We start from the raw sequence: 25899 nt of genomic DNA on the forward strand, positions 1-25899 counted from the left end.
TTCTATAAGCATGCAAAGAAAAGGGAAAAGAGTCAAAGAAGATGTCTGACATTATATAACTAGTCTTTAGTACCACAGGATAATCCAACAGTTCTTAAAGCTAATGACTACTATTCTACTGAATTCTGAAGAAGCAAAATGAGAAGCAGACTAAGCAAATAATAAAGATCATTGCAAGAGTAGGAAAACCATAAAATATGTTTCCTAAAAGTGATAAAAGAATAAAAACAGACTTTTTTAAAAGAGTGAGCAGAGTAGCCACATAAAGTTTTTTTTTTACTTTTTTTTTTCCATTTTGTAGTTTGTAAATGAAAATCAGATGAAAAAATCACCAATAAACTTTTCAAATAATTGTCCTTTCCAACTGATAATTACTAACTCCTCTACGAAAATTAATTTAAATTTTCCCAGAGTTTAAAAAGCAAGAGATTAAGTGTAATAATAAATCTATTTCATATTCTATGATGTTTCTTCTAAATAACCATGTCTCATCTCAGCATAGTTGGTAAGTAAGAGGAATAATGGTAATCTCCCAAGGTAATATAATATAAACCATTAAAAAGGAAAAGTAAAAATAATTTGCTATAAGATGTTTTTACCTAGCTTAGGTGGGGATGACGTTGAATGGTTCATGATGAGTTCCACTGAAGTTAAATTAACCAAGAAGAATTCTTGCACCTCTGGTATATCATCCTGCAAAACACAATCCTGCAAAACACGCCTTGCCGAGGCGACCGGCTCCGGGGCAGACGCGTGCTGCAGCGGAGCGCGGGATCGGGACAGGCAGGGCTATTTTTCGGGCACCGAGCCTACGTGAGGGAGCCGCCAGGCACCGGCAGCCCTCGTGAGGGAGGCTGACGAGGCGTAGGCGGGGCCAGCAGCGTCAGCGTCAGCTCCTCCCCCCGGCCGTTCAAAGGCAGCCCTTAGGGAGCGCGAGCGACCAGGAGCGCGGCGACCAGGGCCAGCAAACAGGGAGTGACGCGGGGGGAGTGACGCGGCAGTTAGCGAGGCAGTTGGCGGGCAGGGAGGGCGGAGCGCTCACACCCGCCCTTAGGGACAATTCCTCTAACGGCACTCTCCCGTCAGCTGGGCTACAATGGTCTCCACCAGGCACGGTGCTTTCTCTAGGAAGTCAGTGCACACCCAGACCGACTGCCCGCCCAAACATGCGGCAGTTCAGGTCTCCGGATGCGGGGAGTGTCTGAGCCTCTTGCTGCCATCGGCGGGAGGCAGGGAGACTGCTTGCGTGAGGTGCGAGCAGGTGGACGACCTGGTCCGCATGGTGGCGGAGCTTAAGGAGGAGGTGCAGAGGCTGAGGGATATCAGGGAGTGCGAGCGGGAGATAGACTGGTGGAGCGACTCCCTGCAGGACCGGAGGGAGAGGGACCAGGGTGAGACGCCCCAAAGGGGGGTGGACCCCCTGCCCTGTTGCCATCGGGCAGAGGGAGGGGACCTGCGAGTTGAGGAGGAATGGAGACAGGTCCCTGCTCGACCTCGCAGGAGATGCCCTCCCCTGCCGGCGCCGCCTTCCCAGGTGCCCTTGAACAATAGGTTTGAGGCCCTGGAGCTGGAGAGACTGGTGGGTGAGGATGAGGTAGGAAGCCTACCCGGGAGGATGCCTGAGGTGAGGAAGTTGACTCCACGCCTCAGGACTGCCTCCACCAAGAAAGAAAGAAGGGTGATTGTTGTAGGCGACTCCCTCCTCAGGGGAACGGAGGGCCCTATTTGTCGGCCTGACCCCACACATAGGGAAGTATATCATCCTGCAAAACACAAATACAGTACATCCTCTTCTCATTGTCCTTTAAGAAACTTCCACAGAAGTCACCAAAAAGGATCACACAACAAGTCTCTAATATTACTGTGACACTAGAATTCATTTTTCTGTTTTCCTGAAATAATTTTATTGGGTCTGAAACTGATTATCGTGGAAGAATTAAGTAAGACATTATATATCATGAAAAAGATCCTGTGGTGACGCTAAACTATTCTTGCAAATAAATTACTGACCGATTTTAGAGGCATGTATCTCCAGCAATGAAAAAGTATGAGCCTGTAGCCAGCCATGAAGCACACTGTTCTAAATACTACTAGATAGTTGGTAAAGTTTTAATGAGACAACTTTATTACCTTTAGACAGAGGTAGAGCTGCTTTCTGTGACTATTTGATCCCTTGTGATTTTAATATTAAGATTGAAACCATCTTTCTAAATGATAGTGAAATATAACACAGGGCTTCAAATAATGGCTGCAAGCTTTAGTTCCCAAAATATTACCCTTTTGAAATCATACAGAAAAGTACAGAATTAAAGGGTTTAGAGGTTACCTCTAGAATAGTAATATTTATGGCAACTGATGTTTCTCCTTCTTCTAAAATCAGTGAGCCAGAAGCAGGTACATAATCAGCTCCTGGTTCAGCCACAGTCTCTTCTGTCTGATTACTTACAGTGAGCAATCCTGTAACTGTGGCATAAGTAACATTGATAGTACCTGTTTAATTTGTGAGGAGAAAAAAAAAAAGAAAAAAAAAATTGTTTTTCAGTTCTTATATAATGTTCACTGGAATGGATAAAGACAAGAGATCAAATTCTCATCCACAAAATAAAAAGACTAACTGCAAAACAGAAGGATTAAAAGAGTTATCCAAAGTACATTGGAGCTAGTGTACCTTTGTTACCGTTATCAATATGCCTTCAATTTGACCTTTGCTGACTTGTCTGTCTGCATAGGACTCAAAAATCATTGGGTCCAAATGCATCCAGAAATTTGAAGTTCTGTGGACCATAAATATGAAATTGCTGAAAGACTAACTGGGACATCTCATGTACCATTAATATGAGTTTTTGCAACAAGGACACTTTTTGGGAATGACAGATATCTAAGAAAGGCTCTAAAGACAGTGCTGGGAAACACAGATTAATAAATCTAGATACTTTCCTGGGTAGATTGACAAACTTCAATAGAGAACAAAATTAGGGGACACATGGATAAATATTACCAAGCAGAAAAGTTATACATTATAGTTTTGAGAATAAAGCCACCTCTCGCTAATCTGGTAGGGTAAGTCAAGTGGCAAACATAAGGAGTATGAACCTGAAATAAAATGATAGATGAAATTAAAAGCTGCTCTATATGAAATAAAATGTAAGAGATAAAAGAGTCCTAATTAATAAATAAGTAACGATGCTTATTTTAATTCAGTGAGAGATCTTGCACTTACTATGAACAATTATCTTAAAACATTAGTTTACTGAATAGTGTTCAAAGAGTACACTAGAGTATGGACTGGTATTAAAAAATAAATGGAAAAATAGTGTCATTAAAATGTCTCTAAAACTCTCTGGTGTCTCCAGATCTTGAAAAGCACTGTAAATGTTACTTCATTTCAAAACAAGTATGGCAAAAGAAACAGCCAGATTATCACCGAGGTGTAAATATAGTCCAAAAAGGCAAATAGGAAATTATTATACATGTTTTCTCACAACATAAGTTGCTATTTTCAGGCAACAAACACAAGATTCATTTTTTTTTTCATGAAGCACACTATTGTATTGTAGAATTGAATACTATATAGTTTAAAGGATGTTAATGGATAAATTGATTCAAAGAGGAATCAGAAATTGTCAGAGGAGACATAAATTGAATTCAATGGTCTGGACACAACTTTTTCCATGTGACATTCCTAAGGTGCTGACTTCCTGAAATTCAGAGAAAAAATATGTGGGATGTGTGTACATGTCACTTTTCTCATGTTTTTTATTTTTTCTGAAGAGACTAATGCTTTGAGACAGACTCATTAGACAAAAATATGGTAACCTTAATAGCCACCTGATTGTTACAGCTTTCAGATCCCTTGCTGTATTAATGAGGATTATGACTCTAGTAATAAGTAATATTTAGTTTCCAAGTCTGCAGAAAGAAGCTTAGAAGTTCTGAAAAAAATACCAACTGTAACAAAGATTTTTCCAAACTTTCATTATCATGGCTTTTATTTGCCTAATGATAAGCAAAACAAAACTTCCTTTCTCTTGGAGTTGTTATACAGACCTAGAGATCCAAATTCTCTGTTAATAAAAAGCTGAATTGTTTTGTTTTCTTCTGGGATTAAAACCACCCTGGATGTGGAAGCAAAATTCAAAATTCCATGTGGTTCATCACTAGCTTCTACTGTTAGAACAGCTTCATATCCTTGACTATCCAAAACAGCAGCACCTGTAGAAGAAACTCCTGCAAGAGAATCAGTGGACTGCAGTGAATGAAGTGTTATGCAACTAATATTTTTGTCTTACATTATTGTTAATATTACATTTAAATAACGTTCAGTAGCCATGCAAATACCACGAAACCAAAGCTCACTGAAGTATGTGGATGGTGTGGGACCTACACACATATATATACTTACATTCTATAACAAATAGAAACAGAAATTTTATGCATACCAAGTACAAAGTCACAAAAATGTATTAAAAAATAAGAAAACTTAACAGGCCAGTGCCAAATATCAACTTCCCTATATTTTAAAAGGAAATAAACCATTTTCCCAGGAAGTACCTCCAAAAGCTTAAAACTATATTCCACTTCACAATCATTACATCAATAAACTGATATGTTTTCCAACTATTGCTTTGATGAATAATTTTGCTCATCCCGTTGGGCCACAGTGACTCTCGGAAGTTGATAAGGCACCTCGCAGCAACACAATCCATGTCAAGTTAGTTTGGTGTTTGGACATTAATTTCAGTTTGAAAAAAGGTATTTCAGAACGGATGCAGTTTAAGGCTTCTTTTCTCACTATAATTTTAATGGCAAGAATAAAATATTCTGACCACCTTGAATTCAGGGACAGATCAGTAAGTCTGCAGCTTGACAAGATTGTTTAAAAAGATAAAAATATCTGCATGTTTCATGGCAACTCTATCCATGACATATTAGTAAACTCAGTTTGCATTAAGATTAAGGGAAGAAACAACCATTGAATTAAATAGGCAGAGTTAAATCAGGATTGAAAACCATTTAAGTGTATTTGTGGAGACACGGTGGGATTTATATATACATACATAAGGACCAAGCCTATTTCAATAAAATGTTAATGAACTTTGCGTACTTTGCACCAGCTGCAGTTTGCTCAGTCCTATACCTCCAAAATGAAATAATAAAATTAAAAATATTATATTATTAAATGGTATTTTTAAGATGTAGCTGGCTATAGTTCTGCATTACCTTCTGTTTTGATGTTGTATAGGATGACTTGGTATTCTTCTTTTTCTTCAGGAATATGGTCATCCAGCAGATCAACATACAATGTTGTATTCAACGTCCCCTATTTGTTTTAAGGGTAAATTGATTAGCCATTATTTTATAAAACACAAGTGATATCATAATGACAAGTATTTTGAACAATTTCTTTAAGAAGAGTTAAGTATCAAGAATTGTAAGCTCCCTCCAGTTTGTAAGTCAAAAAGTGAGAAATTAAATAATCAAACCAAGAAAGAAGGACTGTTGAAAAGGCACACTTTTTCTCAGATCAGTTCTAATCACACTATTTTCCTGTAGCCAACATCACTGTTTATGGACTTACCTCAGGAAAAAAAAGTATTCCAGAATAGTTTGCAAAATTTTGTTTTACATTATGTCCTACTATCTTCCACTCAACAGTAACATTTCCCAGTCCTGGAGGAGTTCTTACGATGTGGAATTGTAATTGTTCTCCTAGGAATAAAGGACAAGATGCAGTGTTTCAGGGTCTCCTCTTCTACATGTTGGTTATAAAAATGAGAGGTCAAAAACATGCATCACACAGTTAAAGTATTTTTCCTGAAAGATATTGCTATTTTTGTCAGTTTGAATTTCACAGTAGTTATATACCACATTCACTTTTAATGCTGAAAAGAAAAACCTAAACTTAAAACTCTTCTAGTTTTTTTTTTTCTGTTTTTAGTTCACACTTGGAAATAATTATGAACATATGAGGGAACTTGGTATAGATGAATAACTTAGAAAGGGAATGTTCATGAAAACATGCGCAAACATTAGAGCAATACAAGTCTGTAAACTGTACAAAACAGTAACTACTGTATGTACCAACAATAATAGTAGTTTTCTACAACAGTTCCCTGGAAAGAATACACATTATCTGAACATTTGCACTGTCTTGTGACTTTATTCAATGCATGCAGAAAAAAATGCTTATAATTATCTGTAAGTTCCATTTATGTGAGTTCGAACTTACAAATATGGTCACTGTTAGAAAACAAAACATTCAGAAAATGTTAATAATTTCTTATAATCTCAGAGGTAATCAGTATTGCTGGACAATGTGCATATAAAGGAAGCAAATACTATGGTATTTTGCACATTTATAACATTTAACCCCAAAGGCACTTTAATTAAAAAGAGTAGACCTCTTAGTAGGCTTTGTAAAATGTGGAAATTGTTTTATATTCACAAGTTTTTCACAAAATTTCCATTAAATATTTTAAATGTGGACATGTGAAATTAGCATGTTATATCAACATGGAATAGATCAGTAGGCAATATTTTGCAAAACATTCACAATAGAGGACAGATGGTTATTTATAATAGGTAGGTACATGGCATTCATATTTCATATGCATTTTTCAGGTCCACAGAATTTAAGTTCAACAGCACATTTTGTCCTGCATTGGCTTTCAGAGACATGAAATATGCAGAAATCTACAATTCTGAGATTTTTGAAAACAATACATGAGATTTCTTTTGCTTATTGAAGAATTAACAAAACATAAGATAATGTTATAATAACATTATGCTGCCCAACTAGTCCCTTTGATTATGCAATTTAGAGAGCAGCAACTTAGGATGCTGTCTTGCTATTCTACTGTATTACCTTACAGAATTGTACAGCATTGTACAGCTAAAACTGGCAAGAAAAATCTGAAAATTTTCTAGTTACATTTATTTTTTGTAAGGAAGAGTCAGAGATATGCATGTATATTGGCTACCAATGAAAGAGAAAGGAATTCTTAACTTCAAGAGCCCTTAATATACTTAAATAAAATTTAATATTGTAAAGAAGTAATACAAAAACTGTATACACCCATTTTCAAATACATAAATGTGCTATTCAGCCCCAACATTTCAAACTTCAGTTAAGTCTCAGAGATGTCAACATTGATGTCGACATTGATGTCGACATCTTTGGCTTAAGTTGGTCCATGTTGCTTCTAAGAAAATTAAGGAATTCAAAATTTATTGATATCACAAGGATTCCACTTCTACAGTCAAATATCTGGATGGTAGACTCCCAATTTACAGGTTCCTCTGAGGCTAAATCATTACAGTGTTTAACACTGCACTGCAATCCACTATGTTCTATTTGAGAATTTTGCATATCCATTACAAAGAAATAAAGATTTAAAAGAAAAGTGGTTTCAATGGTTTAGTACCATTGGGAAAACACACATACACACAAATAAGGCAAAGCTTATTTCAATATATCTCTATAAGTTATAATGAATTTTCATTGAAGACTGGGAAAAATGCTTTATGATATAGAAAGCTGTTCCACTATAATCCAAACACTGAGAAGAAACTTGAAGTCATTATTACAGATTCCAAGTAGTTATTTACTGATCCATGTTTCCTACCAGCTTTACCAAGATTTTTTTGGTATTCCTATCCAGAAGAAATGCTAATATGAACACTAATTGATTTCTGAAGATTGAAAGTGTTATTAGGCTAAATTCAATATTTTTTTTAATATTTAATCCTTATCCATACTTTTACATTTCTACATTGTGACTTAATAAGTGATGCATCTCTTACATAGAGAAACAAAGAGGTGGGTATTTATCGCTGTGAAGAAGGGAGCATCAGCCGCTCTCCTCTTCCTCATTACTTTAAGCTACTGCAGTGCATTTTCTTGTAATACAGTTACACAACTGTCGCAGACCCCTGTCCAATAAAAAAATACTACACTTATCCTCAATAAGGTAAAAAATAACATGCACATTGTGAAAACAAAATGTATTCACTTAACAGAAAATTTTCAATAACACAATAACTGTAAAAGTAATGATATTTGGATTTATGTCTGGTAAATTTTGCTTTCGAATGAAAAAAATATTTTGACAAACTAAAATAATCTAAATGCCTTAGCTCTTTTGCTCTTTCTCTATTTCTCCCTTTTTCTCTCTCTTTTTTTTTTAATCAAAGACACTTAGTTCACTTGTTTTGTTTCTGGCTGGAAGGCAATGAACTATTTCTTTTCACAACCTGGAAAAATAATATAATAATAACTATATATAATAATAGAACTATAGCCAAGTACTTCAGTTTCAAGCAGCCAGCATTTGGTAGCATGCTATGAATAACATTTAACCAGTTGAAAGTATTCAGGGACTTTGGGACTGAGACAGTTTGTATTAATTCCTTGTGCTCATTAACAGCTCTTCTTAGCTAATCATATCACATCTGGCTTGGCACAGAATTAACACAAACCATACCTAGATAAAAAACCAAAGGTTATGATGCCCTTTCATGTTGGGAAAACAAAACAAAAAACCTTTGGTTGAGAAAGCCATTTTTCTTCAAACAGAAAATGTAGTGCACACATTAGGGGACAAGTTCCTGTTTTGTGAACTTTCCCTGCCCATCAGTTCAAACATCAGAGAAACGTGATACTGCAATACACTGAGATTCCATCAAAGGCCACCTAAAGCAATCACCACCAGTACTATTATCATCCTATGCAAAACTGCATCAAACTGTAGATGAAACATGCCGTGTATTCTTTAAAACAATAGTAGAAATGTTTAGTACATACCAAATTATTATTGTTCTTTCTCAAATGTTTGCTTTCTCTTATAATTGCTACTTCCCAAATCATCTGCCATAAAAAAACATCAGGTTCATGGGACAGACAAAGGGAAGATGTTACCCTAGTGTTTCTGCAGGAATGTTTTCTAGAATATTTTAAATTCTTTGTAAGTCGCTGATAGATCTGATTTGCTTATGACTATTAGGTGTGTGTATGTTGGCAGTCATGAAGCGGGCTGGCAGGAGCCTCGTGCAGGCCAACAAAGAGAAGGGCAGAGTCCTGCCCCTGGCGGGGAGCAGCCCCAGGCACCAGGGCGTGCACCCTGATGGAGAGCAGCTTGACAGAAAGGGCTTGGGGTCCTGCTGGACACTGCACTGGGCAGGAGCCAGCAACATGCCTTGTTACTAAGAAGGCTGATGGCATTCTGGGCTGAATTAGGCCAAGTATCCCTAGCAGGCTGAGAGAGCTATCCTTCCCCTCTACTCTGCACTGGTGAGGCTGCACCTGGAGCACTGGGTCCAGCTCTGGGCTCCCCAGTGCAAGACAGACCTAAACGTACTGGGAAGACTCCAACAGAGGGACACCGAGGTGATCAAGGGAAGGGAAGAGAGGCTGTGAGAGCTGAGACTGCTCAGCCTGGAGAAGGGGAGGCTCAGGGGGATCTCATCAGTGTCCTTCAATACCTGAAGGGAGGGTGGAACAGGACAGAGCCAGGCTCGTGTCAGTGGTGCCCAGGGACAGGACAAGAGGCAGCGGGCACAAACTGGAGCACAAGAGGTTCCCTCTGAATATCAGACAGCACTTTTGTGCTGTGTGGGAGCACTGGCACAGGTTGCCCAGAGAGATTGTGGGGTCTCCCTCCTTGGAGATACTCAAAAGCCTGGACATGGTCCTGAGCAACCTGCTCTAGGTGGCCCTGCTTGAGGGGGAAAGGACCAGATGACCTCCAGAGGCCCCTTCCAACCTTAAGCATTCTGTGATTCTATGAATGCTTGCAAGAGTTCAAAGTACATGTCAGGTATGTGGATATTCACTTCTTGCTGGTGTTCTCTGAACAGTGAAACACAATCATTGTGAGTCATTATCAACTGAAAGCACAAAGATGGAAACTGGCATTAAAATTTGAGCGTGGTCAACACAAAGAACACACCTTCACAACCAATAACAGATCTTGAGGCTGTATGGAAGCTTATAATTCCTGCCACATTGTCACTTGCCAGAATAATCACTGTGACAGTGTCAAAACTGGGCAAAATTCGACTCCCTCCTTCAGTATGGACCAGGCTGATTTCAATACTTTCATCATCCTCTGGCTCTGGATCATCTATAATGGGCAGCGTGACCATCTTCTTTGTTTCACCTACAAGGAGAAGAACGTATACAACCGTGTGTCCACTTGGAAACCACCTTGTAAAAAGACTCAATCATCTCATTTTGAAAATAATTAAATACATAAAATATATTAAAATTGCATGAAACAAACTTATTTACCTTTCTGGAAGTCAGTGAATGTCATTATGAAATTTTATCTAATTACTATTGATCAGTCACATTAAGCCAATAAAACGATCACATCATTAAATATACTATGTAGAAATTAATTATATAGGAATTATTTCGGAGTGCCTAGAATTCTTTATTTTCATTACAAATTCTATGACTTTAAAATTTAACTTAGAAAAGGGGAATATCATTCTTGAAAAAAAAATAAATTGCCAGGTGCTAAGCTCTCCGATGAACCATTTACACAAGGGTGTACATTCAATATGAGTACATTTACTGAGCCAGGGAATGCATTGAAATGGGATGACATTTTGTTAGTTCCTTGCCTTTGGGACTATCAAAGAATAATAATGTAAGCAGCAAACACCGTTAATCTCTAGTCGCTATATATCCATTAAAATTTACAACACAATCCTGTTGTTCAGTGCGTGTGCATAACCCAGCTGTGTTTTATGATCATTAGAATATCAATTTACAGAATACATATGTATTTCCTGCTAGATTGTCTTTCAAAATACTTCAAAATCAGTTTTTACTAAACTTATAACGGGTAATGTAATTACATGTCAGCCTCACAATCATTGCCAGCAGCCATGCCTTACTATTCAGATGATTTATCAAGCTAGCACACTAGAATCTTTACTACGCACCTGGAAATTGCTTTCAAAATATCAGTTCGATTAACTCAGACTTTGAAAAAATAAAATACAGCATAAAATACAGCATGCTGCATGGTACTTAAGTAATGTCTGAGAGGGACTTGTTTGTCCTGTTTGCAATTCTTTTAAATATGTTCTGTTATGTTACGTTTAAATATGTTTTGTTATGTTACAATATGATCTCAGAATTTAAAGAGATGTCATGAAAAATTAGTACTGTAGTGACCGAGGGCTAACAAAAGACCACTTAGGCCTGATTCTCATTTCCATTATCCTTGCTGTAACAACTATCTTCGACTTTATTAATCCTTACTTATGTGGTAAAGGAAATCTTTAGAGTGCAATATTTATACTGCAATATTTCTTTAATAAAAACCCTTAGGTATTTATTGTGCTTAGATATTTCATTGTGCTTTGCTACCACTGTGTGTGTTCTGCAAGATAATGCTACATGCTAATGAACAACCATACTCTTTTGCACGTGTATCCTTAGCATTCAGGAAAATTTAGCCTAAGAAGAAGATATCAGTTGTCAAAACATCCACAGTATCGTGTACTTGTCACGTTCTTTTTTCTTTTTCTTAGTTTTACAAAACAGAAGCCAAAACGAGAGCTTGTCTCACCTTCAGCAAACACCAGAGTCTCACCGACACCTATAAAATCCAAGTTTGGAGTAGCAGTCCCACCAATGACACGCCATTCCACTGTCACTTGTCCCAGGCTGCCTTCTGTTCTGTGTATCATTAGCTGCACGTTGGTCTGAGGACGTTCCTCTACTTCAACATACAGACCTTTCTCTGTTGCATTGGGACTTACACTGTAGATCTTAAACACTCCAAATGCGTCTCCATTCATCCTTATGATAACTGTGGAGGTATTTGGCTGTCCTATGGTTGGTTGGTTTTTTGAGCTGGCTGAGACGTTCATCAGTTCTGCTTTCAAAAGGGTTATAGTGAATCTCTCATCCAGTTCTGGCAGGCTGTCAGGCAGTATGGTAACTGTTAGATTTGCAAACTCTTCCCCTTCCTGCATTATGGCCCACTGTCTTGTAACAGGTTCATAATCACTGCCAGCGATGGCTTGTGTGCTGAAGAGGGCGAATGCACTGGTAACGTTTTTCTTGTAGGTCCGGAACCCTGAAGTGTTGTTAGTTAATGGGCTGATATCTGACGTCAGCCAAAGGCAGAGAGGAATCCCTGAGGCACTGGAAAATGTAAAGGCTGAACATGCTTGTTCTTTTAGGCACTGAGCTGCACAGGAATACACAGGGTCACTTGCTGCTGACACATTCACTCTGGTCTTGGATGGTTTGTCAGGAATTCCTTGTACAGGAGGCTCGTAGTAGGCCAGGATATCCTGACCTTGCTCCACAGCAAGAGCTACAACGTCAGTCTCAGAAGTGCTGTAGAAAATCTGCAGCTGACCAAATCTTCCCTCACTAAAAGACATTATAATAAAATAAAGTTCTGTTAGTTGACAAAGGATGTCTAATATTCTACATGTTTCTGGGTTAATAATAGAAGTGAACAAAATCAACTGACCCTTTCTGAATTGCTGAAAAATTCCAAATAACACATCAAAATGCATTCCCTTTGAAACTAGTACCAGAATAACTGAGTTATCTTATTTTTTTGTGGATAGCAAGTTTGATTATTTATAGCTTAGGTAGTAGTCTGTTAAGAATGCATATTTGTAAACATTTGGTTCTAGGAGTTAACTTAGTCTTCTTCAGGACTTGGCAGCTCTCCTTACTTGCAAGGAAGAAAAAGCCGGTGACACCCAGACTTATCATCCTTCCTCTAGGATCACATGCATAAAACCTGTTTTCCTTCTCTTATTTTCATCCTGTAAGGGCTGGCCATTTTGTCCTCCTGTTCAAATCACAGGAACAGGCTACCATGCAGGTTTAAATGATTTGATGATTAAACGGACAAAATGAATAGTACACTGTGTACGCTGAGTTTACATTGTGCATTTCAATGTATACTACGTTTAAGTAATTTATGTAATACACAGACATCTACTTCAAAAACAATGTGTTTGAAATGAAAATACATTGAGATGGCAGATCAAAGAATTGATGCACATATTTTTATGAGAGGAGCATGAAATTTGACATTATAGTGAAAACAAAAGTGAAGAATAAATAGTAATTACAAATAAAGCAAACATTATACAAACCTTCGCCTGACTGTTATGTTTGCCAGCAAATTTCTTTCTAGTGGCTCCTGAACTCGATATAAGGATTGATGAAAGAAAACTGTGCCATAAGGATTATCATTGGCAGGTATTATAATACTTGCCACGCCATCTAACCCAATAGCACCACCATTGGAGGCCTGAGTTAATTCTACACGGACAATCTCAAAGAGAAGAAAAGAAAAAGAAGTAATGCAGCTAGACAATTTGTGGTTTTTCTAACAATAATTACAAGCAAAGTATAACATGAAATTATAGCACCTTCCTGCCGGAACATTTCTTGTTTTCCATCATACATATTTCTAGAACAAGTCAAAATTAATACCATCTTCAAGGAAGATGTAAGTGCTTGACTTACTTCTTCTATTTCTGGAACATCATCAGCCAGGATTTCCAATAGTAGCATCTGAAAGGCTTCCCCAGGGGCAAAAGTAATATTGCCTGAGGCAACCTGCAAGTCCTCATCAGCAGGGTGTCCACCAATGGTAGCAACCCACTCAACAGTAACGTTACCAAGTGTCCCAGCATTGCGGATTACTGGCAGATTTATGGGTACTGATCCAGATTCAGGCTCCTCCACAGTAAATTCGGTCATCTGGAACACTGAAGTGCAGCACAAAGAGGTGTATTTCATTAACAGTAATATTTAAAATAAAAACACCATCCTAGTTACTGAATTATATATTTTATTTCACTTGATTGCATTCATTTGCACAATTAAAAAAATGTTAATCAGGTTTAAACTTCAAATTGAACTTTCAGTATCATTTTATCTGCAAATAAAATTGGCATGAAAATTCAGCCCCCACCCAAGAGTTTATTCCAACGTATCCATTGTTCAAGGCTAGCCATGATCTAAGTTTTTAGAAGACGGTCAGAAGGTAATTTTTCCCAGTGAGGAAATTTTTTATCATTTTTTATGTCACGTATGGAAAAAATGTGTCAACATATTCCATCTAAATTGTTTCAAATATAAGTCTTTCTTGTATAAAATCTTTAGTTGTTAAGAATGAAGTTAATGAATTATCCATGTGGAATTATTTACTTTTGTCAATTTCCTTTACATTTTGCTGATAAAATGGAATAACTGAAATAAAGTAGGGTACTAAAGGGAGAAAGAGTAAGTCAAATAAAATGGCTGGAAAACATACACCAGAAATACTGAAATAGAAAAAATAAATAGAAAAGATAAATTTCTAAAATGTCATTAAATTTTTGAAATTACCATTTTTTTCTCAAAACCTGTGTAATGAAACTATTTTTGGAAAGTGTCCACAATCCATTTTACTGATAATGATAGAAAGAAGAAAAACTACAATAACTAACAACCAGAACATACAAGAATGCAATTTAAGTCATATTTGTACTTTCCAATTTCCCCAGATATTTAAACCTGCTTTGCCTGATTATTTTGTAAAACAATGACACTGCACTATCTAAACAGGTTTTGGCATGTAAACTTAAGCTTCAAGCTATTGCAGAAATGCAACATTTAGAATAGATAAAAAAATACAAATTAAATTAAAATCCATCCCCATTAGGAGACTCCAAAATCCACCTTCGTCTCACAAAATCTTGATATATAAGTTGACTGAATGCTTCAATTTCGCTATATAAGGGCACCATTTGCCCTTACTTACACGTTTTAATTTAGTTTATCTTATTTTGTCCTTTACTGTGTTCATCCAGACTTCCCTTTTTGTATTCTGAAAATTTTTATTCCATTGCCCAGTAATAACTCACCCACAAATCAGCAGATTGCTACTGGACAAGAGAAAATATGCAAATAAGACTCATTTACCAAAGGATCCAAACGGGTCATCAGAAGCCTCAATGGTTATGACTGCCCTCGTCAAAGATCCAAGCAAGGCTCCTCCTGTCGTTTGATTCAGCAGCTGAACATAAAAGGACTCCTCAACTTCAGGATTGATATCATTAATTATATAAATTGGCACAGCTTTACTTGTTTCTCCTTCTAGTAAGACAACATCTGATGAGGCTACACTGTAGTCCTCACCTAGATTTGTACATGAAAAAATAACAAAACAATCAAAACACAGAAGAATATTAAGGCATTCTGGTTCATTATGAAACATCACTAATGTTTATCAGCACTAATATTTATCTGTTCTTTTTGCATTCCCTTGTGTTCATATGTTGGTGTGTTTTTTTGTGTTTTTTTTTTCTTTATCTTCATACCCAGAAAATACAATTGTTTATTTCCTAGTGCCTTTTAGATATCTGGATGGATGAAAATAAATCTCATCTTGGCCAAAACAGAGTTTACACTGTCAGTCCAAGAAGCAATTACAAAAGGTCCATTATTATCTTCCATTGAGAAGATCACACAACTGTGACATTTCTATATTTGATTTCTGATAGTTGTCTGGCTTTCCAAGAGATAAAATGAAACAGAAGTACCTTTTTCAAAGGAGATTTTACTAAAGGACATAAGGTCACTCCTTCCCTCGTGGAGCTTTTCAGGGATCACCTGAGAGCTTTACCTTTCATTTGCAAAGTAAAAGTCTTCTTGAATTGTGCTTAACATTTGTCTGTTTCACAGAGGAGTCACCAGCTCTCAATTTCCCTCCAAGAAACTCAAATAAGCCATGTATGGTAGGTTGAAATATGTACAAAGGACTAAGTACTAGCTATATATACTACTACAGGATTTTTTATTTTATTTTATTTTTTTGAGAAAGTGAGTGGCCACCAGGGAAACAAACAGCCAATTCCTTTCCTTAGTTTTCTTGCTAGATTCTTCAGTGATGATATCTCTGAGTTTTTTTAAATTTGATGTAAGGTCTCTTCTATAGGACCTGAATTCCTGTCTCCTAAGTACACTCAGTAAGTATCTCACACTTTGGTATTTTTTCTACTTGTTTTACTAGACTGCATTCAATACACACTTGCTTGCTTTGGTTACTCGAAGCATACAGTATGCTCTTTCTGGTTTAACACAGAATGTGTATTTCTGCTATTTTGATTTCTTACCAGCTGTTGCAGTTATTGGCATAGCTTTGAATTTCACAGAAACATCTGCAAAAATTCCCCCAGTTCTGGTCACGTTAATGATTGGTCCAACATAATTTTCAGCAACTCGCACAGCTGAAGCTGAAAGCTGAAGTGTTCCAAAAGCATCATCATTGGCATTGATAATTACATGAGCTATAGTCTCACCCACTGATCCAAGACGAGGAGAATTTACAACTGAAATATGAAAAAAACCTCTTAGAGCAAGCCTGAAATGCCTCCTATATATGGCTATACTGTTCATATACATACACCTGAGTTTAGTGGATGGCCACTACTAGCTTTCAATAAAATTTTCATTTTAGATTTGGACAAAATATAACTACAAACTGCACAAGCATATTTTTGATGTTTGAATTATATTATGTCAGAAAATCCACATTCTTACTAACTTATTATTCTACCCTGCTGTGGAGCATACAAAACACCAGTTCTTTGAAGAGGTGAGGTACTAGCAAAATTACTTATTTATTTGTCCATAGGACAATAGAATTTTACACTAGCAATGATGAACTATAAGTAACCTTTCAGTTTCCCAGTAGAATTTTTTGTAGTGTTTCCCTTAAAAATCAAGATTAATGTGGGAGAGTCATGGGGGAGAGGGAAGGGAAATTAGGCATGCCAAGAAGCTCTTAAGCATAAATAAGGCTGTAATGACCTGAATTTATCTGATCGGGCAAACATCCTCTACGCTAAAAAGCCAGCATGAAGCTGCAATTCTACACCACTTAATGTTTAAAAGGCTTTTTTCGCTTTCAGTAAGTGCAACTAGCTTATTTCCTATCATTGTGCTTTACAGAAACAACAGGTGAGCAGGTATTAGCACACAAAACCAATACAGTAATACAGTTGGCCTAAAACACCTGGGATAAAGCAGATGCAGAAGGGAGAAAGAAATGTCCACCCCTGACAAAATTTTGTGGTAAAGGAAATATATGCTGACACACAGAATCTTCATACTTAATGTGAGATACTCTGACATATAACTTACAGGATTCTTAACTATACAGAGTTAGGCAGAGGTAAAATTTTACTGTAATTTCAATTGCTGCATTTTATCCTATTAAATATAAATATTAGCCTACATATTTAAGCTTTGGGTTTACATATGAAAGACACTTACTTGGCCGATCCTGTACTTTGTCGATCAAAACAGTATTGTTTAGCTCCACAAAAACAGATTCTGACCTCTCAGGATCATAATCATCCAAAATAGGCAAAGATATTGTGGCTTCGCTTTCATTGGCTGCGAAGATCACATAACCAGTAATGGGTATATAATCTTCTCCTTGTATTGCTCTAACAACATCAGGTGGAAGAAAGGGTGACTTTTCATCATCACCTAAAGTTCTGTATGTAACCACTACTGTACCAAGAAGACCACCAAGCCTTACTATTGTCAGGGAGATATTTTTTGTTTCTTCCTCAACTTTTATTGGTCTGTTTCTCTCAGAAAAGATGAACAGTCCATATGGATCATCATTAGCTAAAACTGTTAATGTTGCATTAGTGTGATTTCCAAGACGACCACTGGACACATTGATGATCAAAACTGAAAACACCTGATCCAGTTCAGGCACGTTGTCAGGAGAAACTTGTATGGTAATATTTGCTCTCACTTGGCCAACATCAAATGTTACATTCCCATATGCAGAGACCAGGTCTTCTGTAAGATCACAGACTATGACCCAATACAGAGTCACCTCAGACAGGGCCCCATGAGTTCTCACAACCTAAGTGGAAAACACAAAGATTTATGTATTTCTTTGTACTATAAGAAAGAAGAACATAAAAGTGTAAAATGGCATACAGCAAAGTCACAGAATCACAGAATATCCTGAGTTACAAAAGATCCACAGGGATTATCAGGTCCAACACCTGACTCCACACAGGACCACCCAAAATCAAATCGCATGTCTGACAGAGTAGTCCAAATGCTTCTTGAACTCTGGCAGCTCAGTGCTGTGACCATGTCCCTGGGGAGCCTGTCCCAGTGCCCGACCACCTCTGGGTGCAGAACCTTTCCCTAACCCCCAGCCTGACCCTCCCCTGTCCCAGCCCCATGCCGTTCCCTCGGGTCCTGTCGCTGTCCCCAGAGAGCAGAGCTCAGCGCCTGCCCCTCCGCTCCCCTCGTGAGGGAGCTGCAGGCCGCCATGAGGCCTGCCCTCGGCCTGCTCTGCTCTGGGCTGAACAAACCCAGGGACCTCAGCCGCTCCTCATACTTCTTGCCCTCTAGACCCTTCACCACCATAGTAGCCCTCCTTTGGATGCTCTCTAATAGTTTATGTCCTTCATATATTGTAGCACACACAGTGCTAGAGGTGAGGCTTCGCCAGCACAGAGCAGAGCAGGACAATCCCTTCCCTTGACCATCCAGCATTGCTGTGCCTTATGCTCCAGAACACAGTTGACCATTTTGGCTGCTAAGGCACACTGCTGGTTCATATTTCTCTTGCTGTCAAGCAAAACCCCCAGATCCCTTTCCATGGGGCTGCTCTTCAGCCTCTTGTCCCCAGGCCTGTCCGTACAGCCAGCATTGCCCCTTGCCAGGTGCAGAATCCAGCACTTCCTCGTTTAACTTAATTCCAGTCAACTGTGACCTCTCCAGACTCCAAGACTATTGAAAAATTATTGAGAGAGGTCTTGCAATGACATCAGCCAGCTCTTTCTGTACTTTGGGATTAATCCCACTGGACCCCATAGACTTATATGCATCCAGCTGGAGCAGCAAATCCTGCACAAGTTCAAAGTTGGCTGGGAGTTTATCATCATCACAGTCCTGAAATTCAGAGCTTTGGGTGTCCCCGAGCCCATCATTGGTGTTAAAGACAGAGGCAAAGAAGGCATTAACCTCTGCTTTATTGGCGTACTTATTTGTGAGGTTACCAACCTCAACAAGTAATGGATCAATGTTTTCTCTGCTCCTCCTTTTGCTGTTAGCATACTTTAAAAAAAGCACTTTTTGTTGTCCCCACAGTACTGGCCAGCTTCAACTCTGAGTGAACATCACCTCTGTAGTCCTTGTTCAACTGACCTTGCTTCCAATGCCCACAGATTTTCCTTTTTCGCCTAAATTCTAGAATAAGATCCCTGCTCAGCCAAGCTGGCCTTCTGCCCAGCTTGCTCAACTTCTGACTCTTTGGAATTGCCTGTTCCTGTGCTCTTAAGAGGTGTTACTTAACTAACCAGCACTGATGGACTCCAATACCTTCAAAAGCAGGTTCCAAGGGGACCTCACAAACTAGTTCACTGAGTAGTCTGAAGTCTGCTGTCTCCATAGCTAGGGCTGAACTTTTGCTGGCAGTTTTCCTCCTATTACCAAAGATTTTAAACTCAGCCATCTCATGGTCACTATGGCCAGGACAGCCTCCAATCACCACTTCACCCACAAGACCCTCACTGTTTACAAGCAACAAATCTGGAGGGCACCTTTCTTAGTCAGCTTCCAGAGTAACTGTACCAACAAGTTATTGTTAACGTGCCTCAGGAATTTCCAGTACCTGTTTGTATTGGCTGTATGGTATTCCCAGCTAACATCTGGGAAGTTGAAGTCACCCACAGGGACAAGGGCAGATGACCTAGAGATATCCCTTAGTTCATTATAGAATAATTTGGCAATGTTGTCCTCCTGGCTGGGTGGTCTATAGCAGACTCCCACAACAACTTCATCTTATTGTTATAACTTATTTCCATGTCCCTTAATCCTTACCCGGAGGATCTTAAGCATGTCATTGCCAACTGCAAGCTGCACACAATCCAGCCCCTCCATTATATACAGTGCAAAGTCATTGACATGATGAGTTAAAAATAAACTAATTTTAAAAACAGTGTAATCTTTATCATCTTAGCTTTGCTGTATTTGTTGTGTCATCAGCACTTACTTTAAAATATTCATACCTCAAATGTAAACAAGTAGAAGTAAATTTAAACTTATATAAAACATTTTAGTTTTAAGCTGAAAGATACACTTTAGAAAGTGAAGTATAAAATGTCAAGACAAATGTACATGATAAAGTTAAGTTAAAATGCTGTAGACCTATTATAAAAATATTGCAGAATGCTCTGTAAAATAGACATAAAAGAGGATTGCATAGCAATATGAGACCCAAAACTTTCTAACCTGCAACATAATATTGCTATCTCCATCTTCAGGCTCAGTTCCATTTACCGAGAGTGACTCAGTACTGAACTCAAAGACGCCATGAGCATCATCAGAAGCCTCAATAGTCACAACGATGTGGGATGCAATTCCCAAGCTGGCTGTAAGTGCAAGTGCCAAAATGAGTTATTTTTTTATACCATCTTTTCTTAAAAGCTAAGGAAGTTTGTTACAAAAAGCACACAGAAAAGCATAACTGGAATATTTCTGCTGTTTTGCATTTTGTGGTGTGTTTTTTTTTTGTTTTAAATGTGGAATAATTATCCACATGGATAAGGAACTCACTTTCAATAATGCAGTCCTGGCAGCCCTTCTATGGAACAACACTCCAAAGCAACATATAAAATGCAAATATTTTAAGAGAGGATCAAAAATAAAATTACTTGTCTAATTAAGGAAAATGAACTAGAATTTAGGGTAGGGGAGAGTTACGTGGTAAAACACAGTGTAAGCAGTGCAGACAGGACAAAAGCAGGTACTATTTTAACTGAAGCTGGAACAAAGAAAAAGCTAGTCCAGGAAATTCTACTACTGTAATGATCATCTTGTGTGAGATAACTTGCTGCTTAGAAAGAGAAAGAGCCTGGCATTTTAAAAAAAATCTGGAAACACAGAAGAGGAAACAACACTTCCCAGGAAGTTCCAAAAAGTGGTTAAACCACAGACTTACTCTCAGGTTCAAACTGAACTCCTTTGTATTTTCAAATAAAACAGAAAATCAGGCTGTCACTGTGGAATAAATTATTTGATTTCGATAATGGGTGCTAACACAATATTTTCAGGTCTCTAGGGTTTAATTCAAAATCCGCCATCATTAGCGTTTCCCTCATAGTAGGTGCTTTTGTTTTCATCTTATTTCTGCATATTGTATGTTTTTAATTTTCTCAAGATTAAATTATCTTTGTTTTCTGTATGTTGTGACAAAAATAGACTTCAAAAATGAAAAATAATCAAAGCATTCTTTTAGAAAAAAAAGAGCTAACACCACTTTTTATTAAGAGTATTTTTGAGATGCAGAGATCAAAGCATAAAGCAAGTGGCAAAAGAAAGTATCAAAACACACAGTCAGGTAATTTTTAAATTACCTTAAATTTAAAAAGTTTCTCTCCTCTTTGCTCTCCAGAAAATTTTACAAAATTTACAAACAAAGCTAATTTTTCTAACTACTTCTGGAATAACTACATTGTGTTCTATAAAAATACAGCTTTGAAGATAGAGAAGCTGTTATTTTCTGTATTACGGTTAGTATTGACTGTTGTTGAAATTAAGCCTTTTTTAAAATGGGAAAGAATGTTTTGACAGGACTCTATGATATATCTCAAACCACAAGCAAAATAACACTATGATAAACTGTGTCAGTAGTGTAGTTCATGAGGGATATTACAGTTAGCATAAAGAAATAAAGATTAATCCAAAATGCTTACCATGCTGATGGACAGTTGGAAGGAAGAAATCCATGTTCCCATCACCACTACCACTGCCATCATTTCTAAAGAGCTCAGCAACTTTAAGATGACAGACATACAGATATATACACATATATACATTTATAAATCAGAGCGCAAGCAAAGAGAAATTTAAACTATTCTGGACAACAGGAAAAAAAGAGGGAAGCACTCTAGGAAGGTATCAACTTTGCTTCTGAAAGTGTACAGGAGTTCTAATAAAGACTGAAATATTTACATATGCCACCTCTTACTTAATTTATGACATTGGAAATAGCAATGGGAAGTCAGAATGAAAGAAAACACATACACATAGTTTATCTTTCCTCTCTTTCCCTCTTTGTGTCCCCATTTTGTATTTCCCCTTTCTCACTCCTAACTGAGGCTTGTCATGGAGGAATCTAAATTGAAAAAAAAAAAAAAAAAAAAGGTAGGGGAGACGATAAAGTCCCTCAAGCTCCTTATTCTAATATTTTCTCACAAAGTGAAAATGTTGGGAAAATCTGCAGAAAACTTAACTAATGGGGGCTTCATAAGCTTTGTGTTTGTGTTGGAAAGGCCAAAAAGAAGGCTCATTTTAAAAAGGCTATATAGTTACTGGATTACTAAAGTTAGTTGTAAATTTTCTGTCACAACAATTTGAAAGAGAAAAGTTTGACTCCTTTTAACAAAACAACTATTCAACCAAAAAGACAAAATACGTGAAAAGTCTCAAGACTTTACCAAAAGAATCACTGAGACCATGTTGCACCATAGACACATACAATCATAGCAGAGAGCTGGATTAATTCAAGGAAATCTGATACATCCTCCCAGAAGGGACCACACTTGCAATTTCTGAATTGTTTAAAAAAATAACATCAGTTTAAAAAAAAAAAATCAATTTATGGCTGTCAGTGTTTCTAATTACTTTTCCCTCCAACAAGCTTTACAATCTCCGTTAAAATTTTTCTCAAATGGAAAAAAAAATCTGTAAGGTATTCAGGGGTTTATGTGGCAGCACCACTATGCTTTGCCGTCCCTTCAGACTAGCCCTTCAAACCAATAATTCTTTCAAGTGTTTGTCTTGTTCTTACAGACAGTTATCTACGAGCTACCTCTGCAGCTACAGCTCAGCAAACTCCCTATGGCCCTCAACATCCACAGCCTGTTACTGCTATAATCCATTTGACCTATGTATTGCAGTTCTTCTGATTTCACTCATGTGGAAGAAAAAACAAAACAAAACAAAAAAAAACCAAAACAAACAAACAAAAACACAACACTTTGACTGTTTAGCCTTAAATATTTTATAAATATTCCATATTTTTGAAATGCAACATATTGCTAATATATTTTTGCATTATTTTAGTTCTCATTACCAACCATGAAGTTATACAAAGTGAAAAGCAGCAATTGCCTTTAGATGACCTAACAGATGGCAGTGATACACTTTCCCTAATACATGGTAATAATATACTTGCTATGGGATCTGGTTGTTTCCACCAAGGATTAAGAAAAGAACTGAGGAACAGTTCTTCCCTACGAAAAAAGACAGCTGTATGGGGGTGGGGATGTAGAGGTGCTTTTTGTTTGTTTTCAGAAATAACATAGAAAATAATGCCAAGAAAGACAAGATTTTTATGAACGAGTAGAGGTCATGAAAATACAACTAAGGGACTGATATATGTGCCTTACCTCCTCCCTCTGGGTTCAACAGCTCCACTTTAAACGTTTTTTCTAATTCAGGAATAGTATTATCAGTGATGTTAACAGTAATGTACTTGTATCTTTCTCCTGGCTGAAATTCCAGTGTACCCACAACAGCCTGCAATATAAGAGCTCTTCATATTTTTGTTCAAGTCTAATGTTTTCATCCATATAAAAAAAAGAAACAGAACCTTCATTTTGTCTTTTTCAAAACATCTACTTTTCCTCACTTAAGCTTTAAAAAAAAATCTGAAAAATCTGTTTTACAAAAGAAAAAAAAAAAGAAGAAGACATCTAAGTTGACATACTGGTGAGCATCTGCATTCATGTACATTTTTCTTATTTTTCTGCACAAATGATCAGTTGGACAAGCAAGTGCAGATACATGCAGGTTATTTTGCTAGGCATATACAAATCCCAGTATGTACAAGCATAATGTTAACCTGTACATGCACTTGAATAATATGGTCTGTAACAACAGCAAAACTCACAAATTGCTACACTGAAAACTCTGTTAAGAAAAAAAAAAAAAGTTCAAAACCAGAGGCTTTTCCTAGACAATGCAACTTACTGCAGAGAAAAGAATGGAGAAGTCACATGATGTATATTTTTAAGTGAATATTACATATCCATTTGCCACATCACCTTGTAAAGTAGTCTTTCTGTGAAAGAATCATAGCTGGGCTAGAGCAGTCAAACTGAAAGCTATCTCCACGATAAATAACTCTAATTAATTCCAAAACAATTATACCACCTTGGCAGTTGCCATACCTGATAATCTTTGGGACTGAAAGCTGTGACTGGCACTGTTCTGTATTCCACCAGAACTGTTCCAAGAAGGCCTTGTGCACGAACTACCAGTAATCTGACGTGTCCAGCTTCTTCTTTAATAGTAATATGGGGCACAGAAGAGGCTGGAAGAATCATTTTATCACCTGGCTGAGGAGGTGGCCCCACAGAGAACTGGAGCAGACCTGGAAGACAAGAATTACTACTTACATGGCTTTTCATAACAAATTTTAAAGATGATAAACAATTTAAATAAAGTGATTGATAACATATCTTGTGATGGTTCTGAAATTAAAAACCACATATACCAGTATACCCTTAAGCCTCAATCACACTATTTCCAGAGATGTGCTGTGTGCCTTACCCTCTCTCACTGATATTCTTGTCAGTCTTGATAAAAGGCACAGCACAATAATAAAACCTTCTCTTCCCAAAAGAGCCTCACAGGCCACGGTTTTGCGTATTTACTGGTACAAGACATATGGAGAAATGACTCTCATTGTCAGGAATTCTCATTTGATGAAAAACCTGGACAGGATCAACTACATGCAGAGCCTTTATTTGCCCTCACAAGAGAATCCTTGCTTGTTTGGTCAGGGAAGATTTGAGGCCTTTTTGTAAAATTATAAAAGAAAACTAATTCAGTATTCATTCATGTATATAAACAATGAATTAATTCAAGTTAGATAAAGTGGAATATATGAGATTGCTTCCTCAACTATTACGACCAAGCAAAGTTTTCATCTGACTGGAAAGAACTACACAATAATCTGAAACAAAGCTGTATAATTCCCATCATTGTTACCGTATGGGTGGTCACTGGCTTTGATGCTGATATCAGTAGTTTCCTTTTCTGGATCTATACTTGCTCCACTGGTAGGAGTTGAACCTAGTTTCCCATCTCCAGACACTGCAGAGACTAATGTCACACGGAAATATTCATTTAACTCCGGAATGTCATCATCAATAACATGCAAATTTAACACCTAGAGAAGGACCAAATCATGGAGAAATCAAACCATGCAACATTCTTTGATTAGTCAGTCAGCTGTATCTGCTGTATAGTTCTGAAAGCAAAGGACACTATTTTTGCTCTCCACATAAATTCAACTAATTTCTAAGATAACATTTTATGTCTAGAATATGCTTTCCAAAAACAATGCTTCCAAGCTACTGGAAATGGAAGGCATATTTTCTGAATTGTTTCAAACTACATAAATAAGTGATAATAAATACTTGTTTGGTTGGTTTTGTATATCTTCACAAAAGCAGAGTTTAATTTCCATGTACTGAACATGAAATATCTGATAAATTTTAAAATCTTTTTGAAATTATGCTTATGAAGAGACATTACAGTGATTAATCCAATTTAGAGAGCAAATAAATTGAGCTTATTATACCACCTGACACTTTGACCTGCAGATCATACGATTTACTAACATAACCTTGCTCTAAACACGCTAACACATTCACTTCAGAAAATTCCATCTTTCTTTATGTTTCGATATGGTCGGACAAACATATAGAAAACATTTAAGTAGCTGATCATATTTAGAGGCATGGTAATGAGTAGATTACAAATGTCAGTTGAAAGTCCCTTAGGATATCCCACCTGAAGAGCAGCTT

At 37.3% G+C, this 25899-nt stretch overlaps 1 protein-coding gene and 1 long non-coding RNA gene across 2 annotated transcripts in view; one reads left to right on the forward strand and one right to left on the reverse strand.

The window, feature by feature from the left end:
- Nucleotides 1-24426, reverse strand: part of LOC310891810 (adhesion G-protein coupled receptor V1-like) — a gene marked incomplete at its 3' end in the record, with an annotated part of 33324 nt that extends 8898 nt beyond the window's left edge. The window contains exons 1-16 of the mRNA XM_083854040.1: nucleotides 24256-24426; nucleotides 23473-23602; nucleotides 21775-21855; nucleotides 20312-20451; nucleotides 17315-17924; nucleotides 16153-16368; nucleotides 14960-15175; nucleotides 13517-13761; nucleotides 13141-13322; nucleotides 11583-12397; nucleotides 9948-10157; nucleotides 5579-5709; nucleotides 5221-5320; nucleotides 4048-4227; nucleotides 2327-2490; nucleotides 600-693 (exon numbers count right to left, since the gene is read on the reverse strand). Of these exons, the coding sequence (XP_083710166.1) occupies nucleotides 600-693; nucleotides 2327-2490; nucleotides 4048-4227; nucleotides 5221-5320; nucleotides 5579-5709; nucleotides 9948-10157; nucleotides 11583-12397; nucleotides 13141-13322; nucleotides 13517-13761; nucleotides 14960-15175; nucleotides 16153-16368; nucleotides 17315-17924; nucleotides 20312-20451; nucleotides 21775-21855; nucleotides 23473-23602; nucleotides 24256-24411 (3670 nt within the window). The 5' untranslated portion in view covers nucleotides 24412-24426. The remainder of the gene's footprint in view (nucleotides 1-599; nucleotides 694-2326; nucleotides 2491-4047; nucleotides 4228-5220; nucleotides 5321-5578; nucleotides 5710-9947; nucleotides 10158-11582; nucleotides 12398-13140; nucleotides 13323-13516; nucleotides 13762-14959; nucleotides 15176-16152; nucleotides 16369-17314; nucleotides 17925-20311; nucleotides 20452-21774; nucleotides 21856-23472; nucleotides 23603-24255) is intronic.
- The window catches only part of LOC310891811, a 294710-nt gene that overhangs the window by 98215 nt on the left and 170596 nt on the right, over nucleotides 1-25899 (forward strand). The gene's annotated exons all lie outside the window — the stretch shown is intronic.

Source organism: Anser anser, assembly GCF_964211835.1.
Source record: "Anser anser genome assembly, contig: HAP1_SCAFFOLD_100, whole genome shotgun sequence".
In the NCBI taxonomy this organism is placed as follows: Eukaryota; Metazoa; Chordata; class Aves; order Anseriformes; family Anatidae; genus Anser; species Anser anser.